A 20,643-nucleotide genomic window follows, 5' to 3' on the forward strand; every position below is an offset into this window, starting at 1 on the left:
GACTGCTAGTAAATGCTAGAAAGTGTACCTAGTTGCACGTCACCAAGGACATGCGAAAAGATCTGGTTTCAGGCAAGTCCATTACCTCATTCAGGGGGTGCAACATGAACAGGACCTTCATGTCAAAACACATGACGGACGGTGGAATGCGGGGTTTAGGACGTTTCAGGGTGTCAATCATCCAGGCTGGGCCGGATTCCTCCGTTTCAGCTCCGACAAGGGTGTCGAAAAGGCCATTGGTACGCATCCCATTGCCGTATGAGAGGCCGATCCGCATTAGATCGAGCTGTCGTATAATATATATGGACACCATCCCGTTTCATAATTGTAGTGCACCCCTGCCTCTTGACGACTGTCATGAGTATCCATAATCATTTTGAAGATGAAGCGAAACTGAAGAGGGGAGAACAGTCTCGGACCAAGAAGGGTGGCCAGCTCGGCTGTCTACTGGTCACTGGGTCGCTGGACCGTGACCAGAATTGTTGATGTTATCCAAGCCTCGACTCCACCTGGCCTGATCTCTTTCCGCTTTTAGCACTAGACACCCGTTGAGAATCATGGAGATTTACGCAACACTTGAGAGGAGAGACCACAAGAAAAAGGCACACGTAGCCACTGTGGCGGCGATATAAATATAGAACAACGCCGTGAATATTAGGGAAGAATAGCTATAGCACACAGTATCCGAGATTTCCGACGGAGCCTTCATTCCAGAAGTCGAGTGTGGGATTGTGGAAACCTGAGGATGATTGCGCTATTTAGAAGCATCTCCAAAATCGGGATCAGGAGGGGATCGATCGAACCGAACCGAGTGACTGGCCCCCCTCCCGGGGTTCGAGCAAGCGCAGCACGAAATGGTTGATCGTCAGTTGGGCAGTGGGCACGAGCACCAAGGGATGAGGATGGGGATGGCAGGATTCCTTCACCAACAAGAAGACCATACTGGATGAACCAAATGTGACCCAAAAAAACGAGACACCGATGTGCTTAGAAAGGGGCAGTATACGGAGTATCGCTGATATTATTTGTTCACCCGAATCAATGGGAAATGGTTGAATCCGACCGACCAACCAGACGAGTGGATATGACATGCCCCCCGGGATCCGGCAACCTGAGAGCTCCAACCGCCTTTCTCCTTCTCTCGAAGTCTCTTTTCCACCTTTTACCTTTTCCCTCCGCGCAGGAGCAGCTACTCTTCTTCACACCCACCGCCATCTATCTCTTTCTTACGCTTCCTCCTTTCATGCCCCCTTTCCTGTCTTACCTCCCTCCGCACCCCCTCCCCCAATCTCTTCTCTTTGAGTAATCCTTCAATCCAGTATCCCTTTTAGTGTCGCCCATCGTCGGTCTTTTCCATTCTTGTATCTTTTTCTGGCTTCTGCCCGAGGCCGCGCAATTTATTCCAGCCACCTTAGAGTCAACCCTTTCGGCTTTCCCCGTACACTACTACGACCGCCGCGTTCCTTTCCTTCGCCCCCTCGCTCGACCTCCTGCCTAGGCAATTCACTCGTGTCCGTACGGTCTTTTCGAGCGGGTCCCTGTGGATTAGTGATATTTTCGAATAGTCAAGACCTAATTACTACGGTGGATCGTGGCAGTTGAACCTGGACAGACAGTGGACACCAGTCCAAAGATCATCTTCCCTGACCGGCCTTGACGCATAACGGACCTCTTATCGACAGCTTTTCCATCGACTTCGTCTCATTCCCGAATCCCGAACACATCTGTGCTCGTTCAAGCTTACGTATTCATTTGGACCCAGTCCTTCGACAACCCCGCCACGAGCACATCCACTCGCGCCTGAACACACAGAACGCCGGTTTCCTCGAGCGTCAAGAGCCACGTCCATTGATCTATATACCCGTTTTTGCTGGGTTGGAGAATAAACATTGCCATTTGATTCTCTTAAGACGGGACTGACACATGGTTCTCGTGAGGCAAACCTCCGATTGAGCAGCATATTTACCGACTGGACAACTGCTTTGCATTTCTCATATTCATACACGAGGTGTTCGGTGTCCGCCTTCGTTCGAGGTGGAGGGAAATAACTCATAATGCTCCCTGTTTCACGACCGGATGGTCACATGAACCTCAATTATATCCCTACTACTCAACCAATGTCTGGGACCAGTACGGGGCGTAGCTCTCCAAGTGACCTCACTGCGTCTTCTGTCATCAAGTCGCCATTTGGCTCATCAAATGTCCTGAATGGTGCCGCAGGCTCGATTGGTGGCGCGAGGCTAGGGGCTGGATCCCCTTCTCATGAACTTGGGGCTCGTTTATACTCTAAACGGTAAGCAGCATTATACTCATGAGGTGCTCTCCTTCGGTTTCCGCCAGCTGACGCCTGTTATCTACCATACTAGTGCGCGAGAGATCCAAGCAGAGGAAGGCGTTTCGCCCAGTATCTGGGGACCCCCGACCAGCGGTCATTCTACTCCTCTCCGTGAAAACATCCCTGAGTCTCCAAGTCAAGAAGGGTTTCCGGACTTGGTGCCTACCTCCAGCGGCTCTATCAACAGCCCTGCCCGGAGAGCAAGGGCTGGCACTGTTCCCTCGAGATTTTCCCCTGTTGGTGCGCCGAACGAGGTGAACCTGCAACAACCGTACATGCCCCAGACCTCCCGCCCTACGCCGTCAACTAGCCCTTTTCGTCCATCCGGCGTTTCCGGTATCGACACAAGCGCAAAGACTGCAACCACTGCTGGTGGAAGCAGCGCAGGTTCCCTCTCCCGCCTCCGAGCTGGTTCGATGCCACAGAGAGCGAACTTCTTGGGATCGTCTGGTCCATTCGGACCGTCTTTGTTTTCTACCAGCTGGGCAACTGGGCGTGATCGCGCCACGACACTGACAAGTATTCGCTCTTCCGAAGGACCTGCTTCTCCCAGCCACTCCTCTTTCTCCAGAGATGGACTTGCTGATACCGATGTGAAAACGCTGGACTACTTGGGCTTGGCGGAAACCCCGCAACAGGCACGAGCCACACTCGTGCGACCCTCCGTCGATCTGCTCCTCCAACAGCAGCAGCAACAGCAGCAACAGCAACAGTCTACTTTGCCCCCTCTACTGGCGGAACTAGCTATGATGAAGAACAACAGCCGTATTCGGTCTTATTCCGTGAACGCGAAAGAGAAGTACGCAGATGATGAGGACTTGGAGTATGAGAGTCGCTATTCGCAACTTCCTTCCGGAACCGTTACGCCTTCTGCAGCTGCAACAGCTGCCCAATTGGCTGCGACCCAGGCTCAAATCCATCAACACAACCTGGCTGTACAGGCATTTGCCAGTCACGCATCGGCCAGCCGGCCTCGTGCCAGGACCGCCGGGATTCTGGAGGCCCCTCCCCAGCGCTCGTCAATTCGTAATTACCTGGCCACTCCATCCCGACTTGAAAACAGCTTCAGCGCCGCTGACCTCAATATCGCGGAAGGTGGAGAATACGATGAGTTGTCAGAAGCTGTACAGCTGATGCATTTGGGTGGAAGCGGGACTAACATGGGCATGCGGCAATCCGGAGAGATGGCGGACGAGAACAATCAGGATGGCCCAACTCGTGCCTTGTGGATTGGCAGCATCCCCGTTTCTACCACTGTCACATCTTTGGAGGCGATCTTCAGCCTGTACGGCAAAATCGAGTCTACCCGCGTGTTGACCCACAAGAACTGTGGCTTTGTCAACTTCGAGCGCATCGAGAGTGCCATCCAGGCCAAATCGCTTCTCAACGGAAAGGAGATTTTCCCCGGTGCGGGCCCTGTCCGCATCGGATATGCCAAGGTACCTGGTACCTCTGCCACCGGCACGCCTGGCGTCAACGGAGCTCAGTCGTCTCCGACACCCGATCTGAACATGAATGGGCCTGATGGTATTGTAAGGCCGGAGAGTGGAACCCATGTTCCCCAGATTCCCTCCCTTCCTGAGCTCCAGCCCGAGATGGCGCAGATTGTCACAGACTTCGGCGCTACTGAAGACGATGGACACAATATCAGTGCTAGTATCCATCGAGCCATTGCTTTCGATGCTTTCGAAGACGAGATCCCTCCGATTTCTGAGCCCAGCCAGACTAGGATGTTCGATGCTCCGCGTCTCCGCGATATCCGGAAGAGGATCGACAACGGAGCTTGCTCAGTCCAGGAGATTGAGGAGACTGCAGCAGCAATGCTTCCTGAAATTGCGGAACTCTCGTCGGACTATCTCGGAAACACCGTCGTCCAGAAGCTCTTCGAATTCTGCTCGGAATCCACGAAAGAGCAGATGCTCATCCCGATTGCACCTCACCTTGCCGAAATTGGCGTCCATAAGAATGGAACCTGGGCAGCACAGAAGATCATCGATGTCGCCAAGACTCCGAACCAGATGAACGCGATCGTTGATGCTCTCAGGCCATACACGGTTCCGCTGTTCCTCGACCAGTATGGAAACTATGTTCTTCAATGCTGTCTTCGTTTCGGTACTCCGTTCAATGACTTCATTTTCGAGACCATGCTGAGTCGGATGTGGGAGATTGCCCAGGGCCGCTTCGGCGCCCGGGCCATGCGAGCCTGCCTTGAGAGCCACCATGCCTCGAAGGATCAGCAGCGCATGCTTGCCGCAGCCATTGCTCTTCACAGCGTACAACTCGCAACCAATGCTAACGGGGCTTTGCTACTGACTTGGTTCTTGGATACGTGCACTTTCCCCCGGCGCCGTACTGTGCTTGCACCGCGGCTGGTTCCTCACCTTGTGCATCTTTGCACCCACAAGGTTGCCTACCTTACCGTCCTGAAGGTGATCAACCAGCGTAACGAACCGGACGCCCGTGAGATTGTGTTGAAGGCTCTGTTCTTCAGCCCAGGTGATGAGGTCCTGGAGAAGATTCTGAGCGACCAGACATCAGGAGCGACGCTGATCTTCAAGGTTCTCACCACACCATTCTTTGACGAATCGATGCGCGCAGAAGTTGTGAAGAATGTATCCAAGGTCCTCACCAAACTTAAGGCGACTCCCAGTCAAGGGTACAAGCGCTTGATGGACGAAGTTGGCTTGTCTTCTCGGGGAGGCGCTCGTGATAATCACCACGGGCGTGATCACGCTGGCGCGGAAAAACAACAGCATCGTCCTACTTCACGGCAGGCAGCATCGAACTACGGTGCTCAGCCTTCCATGGAAAGACAATATGGCGCACAGTTCCCGACCATGCTTGGCCAAAGTCTGGACGCTCCCAGACCCGTTGCTCCTGAACAGCAGCCAAACGCTTCTCCATTTGACCCTTACAGCATCAATGGAATGAACGGCCTTGGTTCTGCCAGTGGTATCAACCCTCTAAATGGAGTTGGCGGAGTCGGAGTCAATGGTACGGGCTTCGGCCAGGATCCCTTACTACCTCTGACCCAGCAGCAAATCCAGTATCAAGCTTATTTAGCGGCTCAATCACGAGGTCTTTCGCCGTCAGGCCTATATCCGAGCCTGGGAAACTCCGGATTTGGGTACCCGGCTGGAACGCCTGCGGCGGATAATCTTCGGTCCCTGCAGACCCCAGCTGCTCCTTTGGGCGGAGGTCCTGGCCAGATCAACCCCGGCTCTATGATGAACCAGCCTGCCTATGCTCCTCAGCAATTCAGCCCTGTCATGAGCTCCGCTCAGATGTATCAATATCCTTCCCAGTTCTATTCCCAAGCACAGCCCGCTCAGACACAGCCTGCTGGGGGACGACGTGGACGTGTGAGTCATCCCCAGCACATGTGAGAGCATGCAGCTTGCCTGCGTGAACGAGGCTAATGCGGGTTGACCTCCAGCATTGAGGCTCTCTTATAACTGTTTAATTCGCCATTGACTTCAACCTGATGTATAAAGTTTTGTCCTTACCCTTTTTTCGATTTCCGGGATACAGAGAGTAGTATGGCTATATGCACGAAATGACCCCCTTGTCACACCTAGACCGACGCTGGATCGTCTTGGAAACGGAGGAAGAAGGCATGAGATGAGAAAAAAGTGTTGCGATTTGTGTTTATCTGAGAGCATAGTGGTGTTGCCTTTTGTCAATAAGCATTCAAGTGATTTTTGCCACCTTGTGGTTTGGTTATGCGTTGCGCTGCCTTAATTCTGTTGGATATGAGAACCGATGGTATTGTTTATTCTTATTTACTGGCCATTTTTGAGTGCTTCCTGTCGAGTGTATTAGGGGATGAGAATGACCCGTCTTCACGTTGCATGGGATTGAGACTGAGCTGCTCCACTGGTTGGGAGTTGGGATACGCGGATCCTGGGATTACCGACAAAGTCGGTTTAATCAGATAATTAATGGGTTGCCATGAAGATTCTTCTAAGAAAGCTGTAGTCGAGTTTGGGCAAGGATGGTGGCTTTGCAATGTCCCCAGGTCTCGGGCAACCTTCCATCACTGTCCTTCCCGCAAACTCGGACCGTTACATGTGCTCTTAACTCTTAAGTCAACGCAAGCTCTGGGGCCAACCATGAGTGACAATGATCCCGAAGTCTTCAATCCTTTACGAAAACCCCAGTGCCACCGCCTTTGTGGTTGATATCCCCAGCTCCATTGCGCTTGCACAGGTGCTGCCTGGACAAACCTCGCCGCCACCACCCCTTTCAGACACTTATGCCTCTGCCTCAAGTAATCTAGGCAAAAGTATCCTACTTTCTTCAGCACCCCCGAGGGAGCCTTATCCGCCATCAACGGAGCCCAAGTCTGAGGCCGCACGGGCAAGAGTTCTAGAGAGGATCCCGCTCGCCGAACGGCATTTCCACTCAGACATCGAGCCGCTCGTGGCGGAAAAATTATCGGAGCTCCAGGAGGCATTCCAAGTCGGACTCGACTGGTGCTTGCCTCGTATATTGACAGCGAGCGATGCACCAGATGGTCCAGGTAATGCGGCACATGATGAGCAGATTCAACCAGGAAAAAGGAAAAGGAGTGCCTGGCAAAGCAGCGATAGCACATGTCCAGAGTGGACTGTAGGTCAGGGATCTAGCTCAGACTGGACTGAGTCGGACTCTGCTCTTTCAGATATAGGCAACCCGCCATTAATCCTGTCACCTGGCGCAAACGCCTTTGAAAGCATGTCCGAACTTTCTAATGCCGTGGTCAAAAACACGTCTTCTGAGCCAGCGACAGTGCAGATACGGTGTCAATCGAGAACAGACCATCTGGGCTCGAACCCCGATGATGAGCAGATATCTGAGCAAGAACGCTCATATCATTATCATTCATTCTATGTGCCCCCGCTGTCACATTTCCTGCGTTGCAGGATCCCGATATCTGAATCTATCACGCAAGTCGATCCCATTCCTGGTCTCTCTTCGGAACAGAAGTTCAATCTCATCCTCCTTGATCCGCCGTGGACAAACCGCTCCGTTCGTCGCAGTGGCCATTACCAGACGCAGTCTTATCTGGGCTGGGAACTTCTTACGCGGCGTCTATGTGATATCCTACAGGTGTACTTGCGAGAGGATTCTATTTCGTCCGCGGATGCCTCTGAAAGAGGAGATACTGGGGAGCATCTACAGAACGATGCCCAAAGCTCGATGGCAGCGATCTGGATCACCAACTCTGCAAAGGCACGAAAGGCAGCCTATGATGCCATGCAGGGTGCGGGGCTTGTTGTCTACGAAGAATGGGTATGGCTCAAGACGACCACGGACGGAAGACCAATCTCGGCGCTGGGAGGGCTATGGCGGAAACCGTATGAAATTCTTGTTATAGGGAAGAGAGTGCAACATGCGACTCAGACTGGTGATGGTAAGGGAGCTATAACCAGGAGGGTCGTTGCGGCTGTTCCTGATGTGCACTCACGGAAGCCTAACCTGAAGGAACTCTTCGAGAGGATGTTTTTCAGCTCTCCGGCAGGTGATCGCATGCCATACTCTGCTCTGGAGGTCTTTGCACGCAACCTCACAGCTGGATGGTGGGCCTGCGGAGATGACGTTCTCAAATTCAATTCAGAGGAATGGTGGGTTGACGACGACAAGTGAGGATTATACTCATACAGATACCCTCAAAATCCATATCCACCCAGCGCGCAACCTTCCCCCAGCTTCAATCTACCATAACCTAATCGGGTATACGAATACAACATGCACTTCCGCGCTCTAATCAAAGACCTCCCCCAAACTAACCAAACTGAACCTCACATCCGGATTCCCACTCTTCTTCTCAATCTCCAAAAACCTCCTCACCCCCAACTCCAACGCCCTCTCACTCAAGGCATCCTCATCCTCACCCAAAACCCCTCTCTCCAACGGCCCCTTCCTCCTCCCATCTAACTCCCACAACCGGCCATCCTCACCCTTCACAAACGCCACAAAATGCAAATCCACCGCATCCTCCGCCTGCGGCGCCTCCGTATCCCCCAACCGTGCCGCACCCGCATGCGCACTCTCCAACGCCTTACTCTCATACAACAAATCCGCCCTCTGTATCGGCGCCAGCCCCTCCGCCTCCCTTAACAGCGCATCTAGATCCGACCCAGGCGTGACATGCTTCCGGGGCGCGCCGTTCGACACCGCATGCAGAAGTCCGATCAGCCCGCACGCGTTCCGGATCGTTTGCTTGAACCACATCACGGGCTCTGAGGGGCCGGAGCCGGTGTATTCTGGGAGCGGAGTATCTTCGGAGATGCGGGCAGATTCGTAGGCTTGGGAGACGGGGAAGACGAGGAGGAGGGCGTAGGAGGGACGCGGGACGAAGGCTAGTAGGTCGGGGCTGTCGATTGACCAGACGTCCGTGAAGCCGATGGCGGGGGAGAGACCGAGTTGGCGGACGAGGTGGGTCATTACTTCGGGATTGTTTTCTGGGTGTGTTAGTTTTGGTTTGGTGAGGTGCTTTTGTGGAGGGGAGGGGTTACCGAGAGGCACGAAGGCCTTGTTGGTTTGAGGGGCGTCGGGGTCGCTCATTGTGGTGGTTGTTAGGCTGCTTGTGGGGTTGGGTATTATCGTTGATCGTTGATGGTGAGTAGTGTAGGTGAGTGAGGGGAGGGAAGTAGTGGAAGTGAAGAAAGTCGAGTGGATGGATGGAGCCGTGAGGGGTTGACGTCGGTGTTGCGGGGTCTAGGAAACGGCCGGCCCGCCGATATAGATCGACCTCCACGGAGATACACGATGTAGACTGCCATCAGGGGAGAGATCCATACCTATACACAACAAGATCTTACGTCCGACCATTCCGCATAATCGTAACTCATCATTCAACGCGTCTAGCGTCTACCATAATCTACCGTATCAAATCTACAGCGGCTTCTCCCCCCTCTTCAACGGCCCAAACACATTCGACCACAGCTCACTGGCCTCACCCAGATAATAAGTCAAGCTGACATCTGCCATGCCAGTCTCTTCATTCCCCTCCAGCGTCTCCAACTGCGAGATGATATTCTCCAACCCGAACGCCTTCCCAGTAGCCTGAGTGGCCCCCGCCTCCAACATCACATTGACCACATGAATATGGAAATGATAATACGTCGGCTGGTCTAAGCACCCCAAGTAAACTAATCAGCAATCCAACCCAACCCAAACACCATAGAACAGGGACAAAACTCACAATGCACATAAAGCTTCAACTGATCCGTCTCAAGCTGGGGATACACCTTGACCAAATCCTCCAACAACCTCTCCCTGAGATACTTCAACCAGGGGACATGTTTCTTCTTCAGATCCCTCAACGACCAAATATCCCGTCTAAGGACCAGGGCCAACAAATGCAACGACCCCATCGTCTTCCGATCCCAGTTCAAATCCGGCAACACTAAGAACCCTTCCTCCTCTTCATTCCCACTCCCCTTGTCCCTCAAAATCACATCCTCCTGCTCCGTTCGACCCTCCAGAATATTAAACACCCAGTTCAACCTCCCTTCCTCCCGTTTGGCGCTCATATACGGACGCACATGGTCGCGATAAATCCCCGGCGTCTCGGTGACCATCCGCACCACCTGCTCGGAGTATTTCTTGATGTGTTGGTCCGTGCAAGGCCAGATGAGGTTGAGTTTGAGGTCCGGTGGTTGTTGGCTCCCTGGGCCGGAGCTCGAGGAGGCTAGGTACCATCTGTAGATGTCGTTGTCGCCGAGGTTCTGGACTTGGGTGATTGCGGCGTGGAAGGCGGATAGAGCTTCGGGGGTTTCGGTGGCGAAGGCTGCCCGTTCGGCGGTTAGAATGCCTTGTTGGTTGTTGATTGTGCCGAGGATGGCGATGCGGCGGCCATTCTGGTCTGGGGGTGGTGGTTGGGTTAGTGGCCGTGCTGTGTAGAGGGGTGGAGGGAGGGGTGATGGAGGGGTGGGAGTTCAGTAAGAGGGGACGGTGGCTTGCCTTGTTTGAGGAGCCGGCTTACCTCGAATTTCGAGATGAGGGCCTCGGGCGTGGGTTTTGAGTCGTTGGTGCTCATGTTGAGGGTTTTGCTGAGGAGTGATGGGGTTGGATGAGAGTGTTGCGCGTTGTTGATTTTACCCCAGATCTTCTACTTCTTTCGGCAGAATCGGTGGGCGGTCAGCCTTATCTATGGTTTCACTATCGCACAGTACGGTGATATTGGCTTGGCTCTATGGATGGAAGCTAACTATATGGCAGTGGAGAGATAATTCCTTAAGGGAACTTCCTGGTCTCGCACGGCTAGCCACTGGCGTTTCCATGCCAGTTCCTGTTCGTGTTGGTAGCCTTTCCCAGATGTCCAATATTGCAGCTGGCAAAAGTGTACCCTCGTCGGATCTTGGACGTCATCTGCAACTTATAGCCCGCCCCGGGTCTGTACCATAGCCTCTAGCATCAATTCTGTCCGCACCGGAATCGAATACTATCGGCAGATATGGCATTGCTCCAGCGTGAGACGCATTTGGCGGGAGACTGTCTGAAGAGACCTATGTACCGACGAAGCCATTTGAGCAATCGACTGAACGGTGAAGGAATATAGTTGTATGCAGCAACCCTCATCATGAGCTTCTATGGTCCGCAATATCGACTCGCTCAAGTAGAATCTTTCTTCTCACTGCTGGGGGTAGTGTGCATCTAATCCACCATTAGCCTAAGCACAATCCACAAGAAAGGATTCACCTACCGCTTCAGCAAGCTTAATCCACTCTTCTACCCCCTTAACAAAGGAGTCATCTGCCGCGGGCACCCATTCATGACCCCAGACCACGAACTCATCGAATGTACCTTGCTTCTCAAGTATCTTGACTGGCTCTTCGGGTATAACCTCCTCGACTTCAACGTCCGCGCTCGTCGGGGTAGCGGGCATAACACGGTCTGTGGGTGTTGCGACGACGCCTGATTAATGCTTTAGTATGTTGTTTAGGTAGGATGGTTATCTGGGGCACAACTCACCCTCGTAGCCTTCGGGGATTGCGACTCGGCGGCCTCTTAGCTTCCGGCCGCGGAAGTAGGCCGTTTGCTGGTTTTGGTCTGCGATTGTGAGTATGCAGGAAAAATTATGGCATGGGGTGCCTGGTATTTACCGTTCTCATCAGATACAGGTGTCCAGTAGCGTTTTAATGACTCGACCGGGCCATCGTGGTGGATGCGACAGGGGAGGATGTTGGGGGTGAATTGATCGGTTGATGTTTCGTTGTTGGAGGAAGATTTCTGGGCTGGTTGGATGGCGAACATATTGATAAATAGTGGGGGAATTGTAGAATGGTCAGCGGAGGATTTGGAAATAGTATGTTGCTCGAGGATGCCGTGTAGTTGGTCCTGTTATTGGATCGGAGATGTTGAATAGTGATGCCGCAAGGATGGAACAGGAACGCGACGCGTAGTCGCGAAAAAGCGGTTCATTCCGCGGTCCGCTTAAGTGCCAACTGGCCGGGGCGGAACGATGTACATTTACTACGAGATGTACATGACCACAACTTCTGCCATGAAGAATATATATGCTCCAAAACTCTATATACTTGTGTATTCTCTATAGATATCCTTCAACTCATGAACTTGGGGTATATCAAACAGAACCAGCCATTGCATCCAAGAAACCGAATCACCTCTTGCGGGTCTTCTTCTTCTTCTTTTTCTTTTTCTTCTGATCCTCTCCATCCTCCTTCTTTTCGACCACTACTCGCACCGGCCATTTCTTGAGGTGTTCTCGCTCGAAAGTCTCCTTGTCTCGTCGGTAGAGAAGCATCGTAGCCCTAGCATCTTCCACACTGGAATGCGCACCGTCCTGGATGTTTAAACCAAGGAACTCCGAAGCCAGAATCTTCAATTTCGGAGAGCCACCGCCAGCGATCTTCCTGTACGGGGCATGTTTGCTGGTGTCTCTAATGTCACGCTTGGGATGGCTCAAAAGAAGAGCATCCAAGTCGTTGCTGACTGCATGTCCCACAAGTATTCGCCCGTCGAGAATGTTCGTGACGTCTTTCTGGACCTGCTCGAGTGTTCGCGCTTCCACCATGTGCTTCGGAAGTATGCCGCTGACGTGTGTCCGCCAGTCGGTAACCATTTCTTTAGGTCTCACGTAGGAGTCGTATACTTGGTCGCCATTGAAGTTGACAATACTGACCCGCGCCAGAGCGGAGTCGTGATCGGGGTTCGGGCCAACGCCCACCATTTCGCAATCCATCGCAACGTATTTACCTAGTTCCGTACTAGGCGAATATCAGATACCAGTCCAGAATAGACAGCCCCCTAGAAAGTAACAGCAAGAGGGGATACTAACGTAGTTGAACGGCCCTCATTGACCTTCGGCTTCGTCTCCGCAACCGCAACAGCGGCGGTAGAATTCCTCCGAGATGTAGTCTTCTTGGTAGTTTCCTGGGCGCCATCCTCGCCTCCATCTGTACCGTTCTGCGACATTCTTTTCCTCTTCAGTGCAATCTGTGGTCGTTCGAGTTTCCGTTTCCCTTCGACAGTCTCTGTTTTCCGTTTCTTCACCACACCATTCTGCGTCTCGCGGTCCGACGACTTCCGTTTCGTAGCGGAGACACTATCCTTTTTTAGCGTCCCCTGGAGTTTCTTCCAATTACTGGAGAGGTTTTTCAAGTCCATTCCAGTGACAGGTCTCACACTATTGCATGGTGAGGGGGGTCTGAGAATCTAAAAGGGACCCGAGAAAAAAGATGGGTGCTGCGGAGACTGGCCCGGCAACTTTCCAAAAGCAACCTTAACAATCCGCGCTAAAATTTCGGCGGGGTCCACTTGCAAGTCTCGAACGCTGCAACTATCTATATATTGTTGCTCAACGGGCGGAGGGTAGCATATGTAGACTCTGTTGGCCTGAAGGAACGAGGCGATGTCATCAAAGTTCATGGATTTAACTTAAGGCTCATACAAACTTTTCTATGTCCAGCACTAGCCCATATTACGTGAAATCTATCTTGGAAGAACCGACACAAGGAAACGCCAAAAGGGAATTTATTTACAGACCCGGGACCTTGAAGTCCTTGTAAGCCCACTTCTCCGTGATCTTTCTCTTGGGCTTCTTCGCCTGGGTTACCGGTTTGCGAGACTCCAGCTTACCCTGGACCACCAACGTGCGGAATCGGTCATCGAGCAAATTGCCCTCAGGCTTAAGCAGACGCAGCGAGTCCTGGAGTTCATCCGGCAACACAACCTCCAGACGCTTCTCGGGAGCACTAGAGATTGAATCAGCAAGCCAGTAAAACATATAAGAAAAAGTGGAAACACTTACTATAGCTTTCCACCAAGAGGTCTCCGGCGCAGAGCAGTATCATCGCCCTCCTCAGAGCTCTCATCAGCATCAGAGGAGCTGCCTTCTGATTGCTCAGCAAGATCAAACTCTGCTTCTTGAATCCCAATGGCGGCAGCATTGGATTGTATGACCTGGTTCTGTTTCTTCTGCATCTGCGCTTCCCATTTGGCTTGCCTCTCTGCTTCCTTGCGCCTTTTGATCTTGTTCCTCTGTGTCTTCGTCTTCCGCTCCGGACGCTTCTTGTTTAGCCACTCGGGCTTCTCGTACTCGCTTTCGAACCCTTCCCAAGCGCTCTCATCATCCGACCGCACCTGGCCGTCATCGTCCTTGGCTTCAGCGATCATGCGCTGTCTCTCCTCTTCCTTACGCTCCTCCTCCAGGCGCTTCTTCTCAGCCTCAACCGCCTTCTCTCCGTGCTCCTGCAGCAGTCGATCCCAGTCTTCAAACGTCGGGTTATAACTTGTACCAGCATTAGGCTTACCGACCGCAGGGATGGGCTTGCCATTGGCAGCGAGTGAAATCGGAGCCTGCTTCAGGGTCACAGGTTCCACCTTAGGCTTGGGCTTCTCCAAGAAGTCGAACTTAGGATCGACCACGGGGGCGGCATCTTCAACGTCTCCCCATGGGTCGTAAAGGGCATCTCCGGCAGGCTTGTTAACCGGGTTTCCTTCCTTAGCGACCTGCTTCAAGCGCAGCCAGTCTTTCCGTGTAACCCAATCGCTCTTCTGACGCTTGTTTTTCGGCTCGATAACTCCGTCGGTAACCTTAGAGTTGACGCGCTTCCGGGTGTCCACTCCTGGGATAGCGGATCTTTGTGCCAGAATCTCTTCCGACTTCAACGGCTTGTGCTTCTTGCGATAGGCATCACGGATCTCGGCTGAACCTTTTGTGTCGATCACGAAGAGTTCATCGGACGGCTTCTCTGACAAAAGACCACTAATGAATAATAACAGGAATTAGCTCATCGCCGCAGATATCGGCAGAAATGTAGGCCAATCCATACCCTTTGATCTCTTCTTCCTTCAAAACCCGGAGGCCTTCCTGGACCTCGTCGATATCGACGTTTTTGCGCCAGGCCTTCTTGCCTTTGCGAGAAGGCTGCTTGTATTGCTTTGGCGCACCGACGGGGTCAGACATTTCGAAGACTCTACCGAAAATGTTCAACGTAGAGTACTCTTGTTGGTATTGATCTTTTTTCGGCGTACTAATTTTTGAATATTCCAACCAAAATTCTGGACCCGCTTACGTAAGACTCCGCGGGGCGAAGCTAGTGCGGTTGCCGCGCTAAGGCTCTGCGCGCCTATCGCGGGCAAGTGACGAACGCCGCTTCAGGACTTGACCTCGCTTTTCACCCGCGTCGGTTCCTTATCGACTCTGGTCAGCGTGGACCAAGTCGTCCCAGCTGTGAATCTCTTTTTCTCCATCATCAATTGCCCCTGTATTATATACCTTCCTAGTTTGACCAATTTTGTACTGTCAGCGGCTGCAAAACACACCAGCCATGCCTGTCGTCAAAGGTGGTGTTTGGTAAGTGCCTTGCGATTTACTCTTTGCTGGCTTTTCCGCTAACCTGTAGCTAGGACGAATATTGAGGATGAGGTGCTTCGGGCGGCGGTACGTGGATAGCTAAGCCCTCTCCGAAGGGTCGACTATTCTCCGATTGGGTGATACTAATGCAGTTTCCAATAGGTCTCCAAGTACGGTCTTAACCAGTGGGCGCGTGTTTCCTCGCTGTTAGCAAGAAAGACCCCCAAGCAATGCAAGGCGCGATGGGTGGAATGGCTAGATCCCGGCATCCGCAAGGTCGAATGGTCGAGGGAGGAGGATGAGAAGCTGTTACATCTGGCTAAGTTGATGCCAACCCAGTGGCGCACCATTGCACCTATCGTGGGACGCACGGCAACACAGTGCTTGGAACGCTACCAGAAGTTGCTGGACGAAGCAGAAGCGCGTGAGAATGATGAGCTGGGTCTGGAAGGTCCCGGTGCCGAGTCGGCTGCCCCTAGTGCCGACGATGTGCGACGGCTACGGTATGGCTCCTGACATTGCATGCTTTGTCCTGTTTTTGTCGCATAAACTGACTCTCTCTAGACCCGGTGAACTGGACCCCGACCCGGAATCCAAACCCGCTCGTCCTGATACGATTGACCTTGACGAAGATGAGAAGGAGATGCTGAGTGAGGCCCGAGCTCGTCTGGCGAACACACAAGGAAAGAAGGCGAAGCGGAAGGCTAGAGAAAGACAGTTGGAAGAGTCGCGACGACTTGCAGTCCTTCAGAAACGACGTGAACTCAAAAATGCTGGCATTAATATCAAGGTCGTGACTCGCAAGAAGGGTGAAATGGACTACAATGCCGACATTCCGTTCGAAAAGCCTGCAGCACCCGGTTTCTATGATACTATGGAGGAAGAAGCCCGAAACGAGCGACAACGGGAGATGTTTGACCCCCGCAAACAGCAGCTCGCCAACAAGCGGAAAGGAGATCAAGATGACGATGCGGAGCGCAAGAAGCGGAAGAACGACAAGAATGGTAATTCTGCATCTGCCGCCGCTGCCCGCGCTGGCCAGATGCAGAAGATTCGCGAAGCAGAGCAGAGCAGCAAGAGAAGAGCGCTTGTTCTTCCCAGCCCTCAGGTCAGCGAAGGTGAAATGGAAGACATCATCAAGATGGGTATGGCAGGCGACAGAGCCAGTAAAATGGCAGGAGACGAGGAAGGAGCCCGAGGATTGATTGGCAACTACTCTGCTATTGTCGGTGGAACTCCGATCAGAACGCCCCGGGCGGCGCCAGAGGAAGACCACATCGCCAACGAGATCCGCAACATCAGAGCTTTGACTGAAACTCAATCATCGCTATTGGGTGGTGAAAATACTCCTTTGCATGAGGGGGGATCATCTACTGGATTTGATGGGATCGCTCCCCGGCGTCAGCAGATCTTTACCCCGAACCCTATGGCCACACCGTTCAGGCAAGCCAATGGCGTTGGTGCAACCCCTATGAGAGGTGGTGTTGGGCCTGGTGCCACTCCTTTGCGGACTCCTCGGGATCACTTCGCTCTAAACCAGGCAGAAGCTGGACAGCTGATCGGAAGCACCCCCAGAGACATCAAAATGAATGAGAAGCTTGCACGTCAAAGCATCCGCGGCAAGCTGGCAGCTCTACCAAAGCCCAAAGAAACGGAGTGGGAACTGGAAGAGCTTCCTTCCGAATCTGCGGAGCCAGCCACCGCAACTGACTACGTAGAAGAGGACTCGGCTGAGCGCGACAGAAGAGAAAACGAGGCTCGACAGCGTGCCGCCGAAGCCGAGTTCAAGCGTCAGACGCAAGTATATCAGCGAGCCCTTCCCCGGCCAAGTGTACTTGATATTGACGCATTGATGGAGCGGGTATCTCATGTTGCGGATCCCATTTCGGGTCTGGTCGCAAAAGAAGCTGCTCTTCTTATTGCGCACGATGCGCGCAAATTCCCTATCCCGGGTGCGAAGGTGGAGGGCAAGGCTCGGAAGTTGGAGCAGCTCGATGACAGTTTCATTCAGCAAGCTCGTGCGGCTATCGCAGCGGAAGCGACTGCAGCTGAAAAGCAGCAGGAATGGCAGGAGGACTTTGATGAGCAATGGTCGACGAAACACTCCAACACACTGCCCGGTCTTTCCAACTATGCCGATGACGAAGAGGAGGATGTATATCAACAAGAACAGCGGATGATCGCAGCATTCGATAACGTTCAGAACTCCCTGCTCGCCACGGCGGAGCGAGGTAACAAGCTAGAGAAGAAGCTTGCCTTACATTACGGCGGTTATCAGAACCGGGCCAAGATGCTCCGAACTAAGATAGTGGAGGCCAACACAGCCCTGGAGAAGACTAGAGATGAGCTCGATGCTTTCCGCACGCTCCAGATCTCGGAACAATCTGCTATTTCTCGGAGACTTGAAAGACTGAGGGATGATGTGGCATTTGTCATGCGCAGAGAGCGCGAAGCTCAAGACCTGTATAGAACCAGGAAGGACGAGCTCGACGAGCTTGTGGCCGGAACAGGGGGGATGGTTAATGGATGGCATTGAGCCCTTCAGAACAGATACCTAGCTTGAATTTCAACCTGCATTCCTGCAGTTCAGAATGTAATCATACTTTTGCAGCCTCGCTGTTGTCCTGTCCTAGCATCCTTTGCTGCCGTGTGTAAATATAAAGTTCAATATCTGCCCTTAGTACAAGGCAATTCATCAACGAACGCGATACCTTATGTTCAGTATCGTAAACAGCTGGTAGTACAATATTGAACATCCCCTGGCTGCCATACATCAAATCTTGTAAATGTGTAAAACCAGGCTTTCCAACCAGCACAGGACGAATCCGATGGATGGAAGGACCGGAAGATGATGACCAAAAGCGGATGGCAAAAGTCAAAGGCGGTCTCTTCCGGGGCATTGCAACGGAGAATCCTCCATCACCCCCTACGATCCCCTTTCGCGTTTCCATCGCGCAATTGGCCCCCCCATAGGCTTTCCATCTAAATTCACTCTATAGACCCATCGAGAATCATACCTCCATCACTATGGGCGGCAGGGACGAGGCCACGGGGACCCCGGACCCCGTCGAGAAGGGGTTCGCCACCCTCAATACCATCCGGTAAGTGTAGTAGAAATTCCCAAAACCCGTTCTCCGAGATCCTTGGTCCGGGTTTCATCGGTCGCGTGTGCTAATCAAGGCGATAGGATCGGTGTGAAGGCCATGGTGCAGAAGGTCAGTTGTTCGTCGACCTCATTTGCGTTCGGATGTGGTGGTCACGTGATGACATCGCTATGCTGGCCTGAGAGATATCGGGGCGATTGCTGACTAGTGTATCTGTGTAGGATGGGGAATTACGAAAGGCGGAGATTCTATCTATAAAGCAGCGAAAAGATGGTCCTTCATTCTAGTATGTTATGTACTGCATTGGGGCCTTCTGATATTGGTGCTGATAACCGCAGCGTTCACTATGTCGACTTCAACAAGCGTCTTGATGGTAAGTCGAGCTGATTGGTCTGTTGATGCTCTTCGTGCTCATATCGAGTGCAGAATGGGTTGATTCCACAAGAATCGATCTGTCACATGAGGTCGAATGGCCCCAGCCGGAGAAACCAGAGAAAAAGAAGACCGGCCCCGGCAACAAAGCGCCCAGCAAGAACCCCCAGAAGCGTGCGAGAGCTGAAAGCCGTGATGTATCGGCAACCCCGGATCTTCTGACGGGCAAGAACACCAATGTTGGCAAGGCCCAGCGTCCATCCAAAGCAGGCGGGAAGGAGAATCGCGACGAGACCCCTTTGAACCTTTCCATTGGGGGCTCAGAAGCTGTCTCCGCAGATGGAACCCCCAAGCCTGACTCGGATGATGTTGACATGATCGATGTCGGCTTCTCCAAGGATGAGAAGGAAGAGGCGAAAGCGCTTGGCCTTATGTCTCGTGAAGAAGAGATCGAACGACTCCGCACCAGTGGCAGTATGACCCAGAACCCGACGGAAATTCATCGTGTGCGAAACTTGACCCGTCTCCAAATGGGTAAATATGATATCGAACCATGGTACTTCTCCCCCTACCCTGCATCATTCTCCGATGCAGATGTCGTGTACATCGATGAGTTCTGTTTGGGATACTTCGACAACAAGCGCTCCTTCGAGCGTCATCGTTCCAAATGCACTCTCGTGCATCCTCCGGGAAACGAAATCTACCGAGACGACTACATTTCCTTCTTCGAAGTTGACGGCCGACGCCAACGAACCTGGTGCCGCAACCTCTGTCTTCTGAGCAAGCTTTTCCTCGATCACAAGACTCTCTACTACGACGTCGACCCCTTCCTCTTCTACTGCATGTGCAGTCGCGACGAAACCGGCTGCCATCTTGTCGGCTACTTTTCCAAAGAAAAAGACTCCGCGGAAGGCTACAACTTGGCCTGTATTCTCACTCTCCCTCAATACCAACGCCGCGGGTACGGCCGTCTCCTCATCTCCTTCAGCTACGAGCTCGGCAAGCGAGAAGGAAAGCTTGGATCGCCTGAGAAACCGCTCAGTGATCTTGGTCTCCTCAGTTATCGACAGTATTGGCGAGAGACTCTCGTGGAAATCCTCTTAGATGCCGGTCGAGAGGCCATCAGCGAGCACGATCTTTCCATGCTCACCTCTATGACGGAGAAAGACGTCCACGAGACGTTGGTCGTTTTCAATATGCTTCGATACCATGTACGTTACTCCCCCCCCCCTTCCCTACCCTACAAGCAAGACACCAACTAACCTACCCACCCACAGAAAGGAAACTGGGTCATAGTTCTAACCGACCAAGTGGTGGAAGAGCACAAAAAGCGCCTAGAAAAAGAAAAGATCAAGGGCTCTCGCAAAATCGACCCCGCACGTCTGCAATGGAAACCTCCCGTTTTCACTGCGTCATCCCGTACCTGGAACTGGTAAGACATCAATGACTATCATGATGGACGGGATGAGATGCTATGGAAGGGGAAGGGGAAGGCGGCGGAAGTTGATACCCAATTTGGAAGGAGTCCCTGGTGTAATGTATGTTGATGATTTCGTTTCTCGTTTTGGAGTTATTTCTTATCTATTGTTTAATCTGCGACTCACGGGATGTATATTAGTTACTTTTGGGGTGGGGAGTTTGTTTGATTAGCATGGACTAGCGATAGCAGGACAGGTGTTGTGGGTGTTTTTCTTGTTCTGTGAGAGTTGGTAGTTCAGTTGTAGGTTTGATAGATGTCAAAAAGATTCTTGTGTGTACTCTGTAATCTGTATCAAATGTCAGCTCATCATTCAACAAGACCCTAGCATCCCAATCAAAGTCTACTACAGCTACAACTACAACTACAACTACAGCTACACCCCAGCTAGAAAACTACCGACTAATGTTAAAGTATTCGAATGCACACCTCAGCACAAAGCTAGATACACGTTTCTGGACGTTAACACAAAGCTCCCGCACCGATATTCTTTCCCAGAATCTTGGCTCCGGTTACACAGAGGTATAAAAAAAAGAAGGATCCAAAG

General features: G+C 52.4%; 7 protein-coding genes across 7 annotated transcripts; 3 read left to right on the top strand and 4 right to left on the bottom strand.

Annotated features, from left to right (window-relative positions):
* The first annotated feature begins 1,573 nt into the window (after positions 1 to 1,573).
* Positions 1,574 to 5,889, top strand: BO80DRAFT_177483 (putative RNA binding protein Jsn1). The gene is made up of 2 exons (XM_025713985.1): positions 1,574 to 2,293; positions 2,367 to 5,889. Exons 1-2 carry the CDS (start codon positions 2,055 to 2,057, stop codon positions 5,719 to 5,721), a joined length of 3,594 nt encoding a protein of 1,197 aa, XP_025579439.1. The 5' UTR covers positions 1,574 to 2,054; the 3' UTR covers positions 5,722 to 5,889.
* Positions 5,890 to 6,314: 425 nt separating this feature from the next.
* BO80DRAFT_177509 (MT-A70 family) lies at positions 6,315 to 8,076 on the top strand. Its single transcript, XM_025713986.1, has one exon. The coding sequence runs from the start codon at positions 6,458 to 6,460 to the stop codon at positions 7,961 to 7,963; it is 1,506 nt and encodes a 501-aa protein (XP_025579440.1). The 5' UTR covers positions 6,315 to 6,457; the 3' UTR covers positions 7,964 to 8,076.
* A 4-nt stretch (positions 8,077 to 8,080) lies between these two features.
* BO80DRAFT_452036 (ubiquitin carboxyl-terminal hydrolase) lies at positions 8,081 to 8,884 on the bottom strand (the record flags this gene model as incomplete). The annotated part of the gene is made up of 2 exons (XM_025721927.1): positions 8,081 to 8,781; positions 8,836 to 8,884. The coding sequence occupies 2 exons, from the start codon at positions 8,882 to 8,884 to the stop codon at positions 8,081 to 8,083; spliced, it is 750 nt and encodes a 249-aa protein (XP_025579441.1).
* Positions 8,885 to 9,214: 330 nt separating this feature from the next.
* BO80DRAFT_490723 (putative mRNA decapping hydrolase) lies at positions 9,215 to 10,388 on the bottom strand (the record flags this gene model as incomplete). Its single annotated transcript, XM_025723649.1, has 3 exons — positions 10,286 to 10,388; positions 9,525 to 10,187; positions 9,215 to 9,453 (listed from the first exon to the last, which is right to left on the bottom strand). Exons 1-3 carry the CDS (start codon positions 10,359 to 10,361, stop codon positions 9,215 to 9,217), a joined length of 978 nt encoding a protein of 325 aa, XP_025579442.1. The 5' UTR covers positions 10,362 to 10,388.
* Positions 10,389 to 10,498: 110 nt separating this feature from the next.
* On the bottom strand, positions 10,499 to 11,692 carry BO80DRAFT_421756 (ribonuclease H2 subunit C). The gene is made up of 4 exons (XM_025718679.1): positions 11,428 to 11,692; positions 11,297 to 11,374; positions 11,028 to 11,239; positions 10,499 to 10,978 (listed from the first exon to the last, which is right to left on the bottom strand). The coding sequence occupies exons 1-4, from the start codon at positions 11,576 to 11,578 to the stop codon at positions 10,937 to 10,939; spliced, it is 483 nt and encodes a 160-aa protein (XP_025579443.1). The 5' UTR covers positions 11,579 to 11,692; the 3' UTR covers positions 10,499 to 10,936.
* Positions 11,693 to 11,846: 154 nt separating this feature from the next.
* Positions 11,847 to 14,801, bottom strand: BO80DRAFT_373627 (Nop53-domain-containing protein). The gene is made up of 5 exons (XM_025716569.1): positions 14,620 to 14,801; positions 13,596 to 14,552; positions 13,327 to 13,539; positions 12,624 to 12,929; positions 11,847 to 12,552 (listed from the first exon to the last, which is right to left on the bottom strand). Exons 1-5 carry the CDS (start codon positions 14,751 to 14,753, stop codon positions 11,946 to 11,948), a joined length of 2,217 nt encoding a protein of 738 aa, XP_025579444.1. The 5' UTR covers positions 14,754 to 14,801; the 3' UTR covers positions 11,847 to 11,945.
* Positions 14,802 to 14,978: 177 nt separating this feature from the next.
* On the top strand, positions 14,979 to 20,399 carry cef1 (putative cell division control protein (Cdc5)). The gene is made up of 18 exons (XM_025723650.1): positions 14,979 to 15,143; positions 15,197 to 15,230; positions 15,306 to 15,646; positions 15,708 to 16,251; positions 16,285 to 16,309; positions 16,343 to 16,580; positions 16,620 to 16,857; positions 16,900 to 17,103; positions 17,134 to 17,161; positions 17,192 to 17,340; positions 17,371 to 17,413; positions 17,453 to 17,661; positions 18,153 to 18,244; positions 18,331 to 18,358; positions 18,469 to 18,533; positions 18,586 to 18,620; positions 18,674 to 19,830; positions 19,897 to 20,399. Exons 1-18 carry the CDS (start codon positions 15,118 to 15,120, stop codon positions 20,053 to 20,055), a joined length of 3,615 nt encoding a protein of 1,204 aa, XP_025579445.1. The 5' UTR covers positions 14,979 to 15,117; the 3' UTR covers positions 20,056 to 20,399.
* Positions 20,400 to 20,643: the final 244 nt, after the last annotated feature.

The sequence above is a fragment of the Aspergillus ibericus genome (genome assembly GCF_003184845.1).
Source record: "Aspergillus ibericus CBS 121593 unplaced genomic scaffold BO80scaffold_4, whole genome shotgun sequence".
NCBI classification, from domain to species: domain Eukaryota; kingdom Fungi; phylum Ascomycota; class Eurotiomycetes; order Eurotiales; family Aspergillaceae; genus Aspergillus; species Aspergillus ibericus.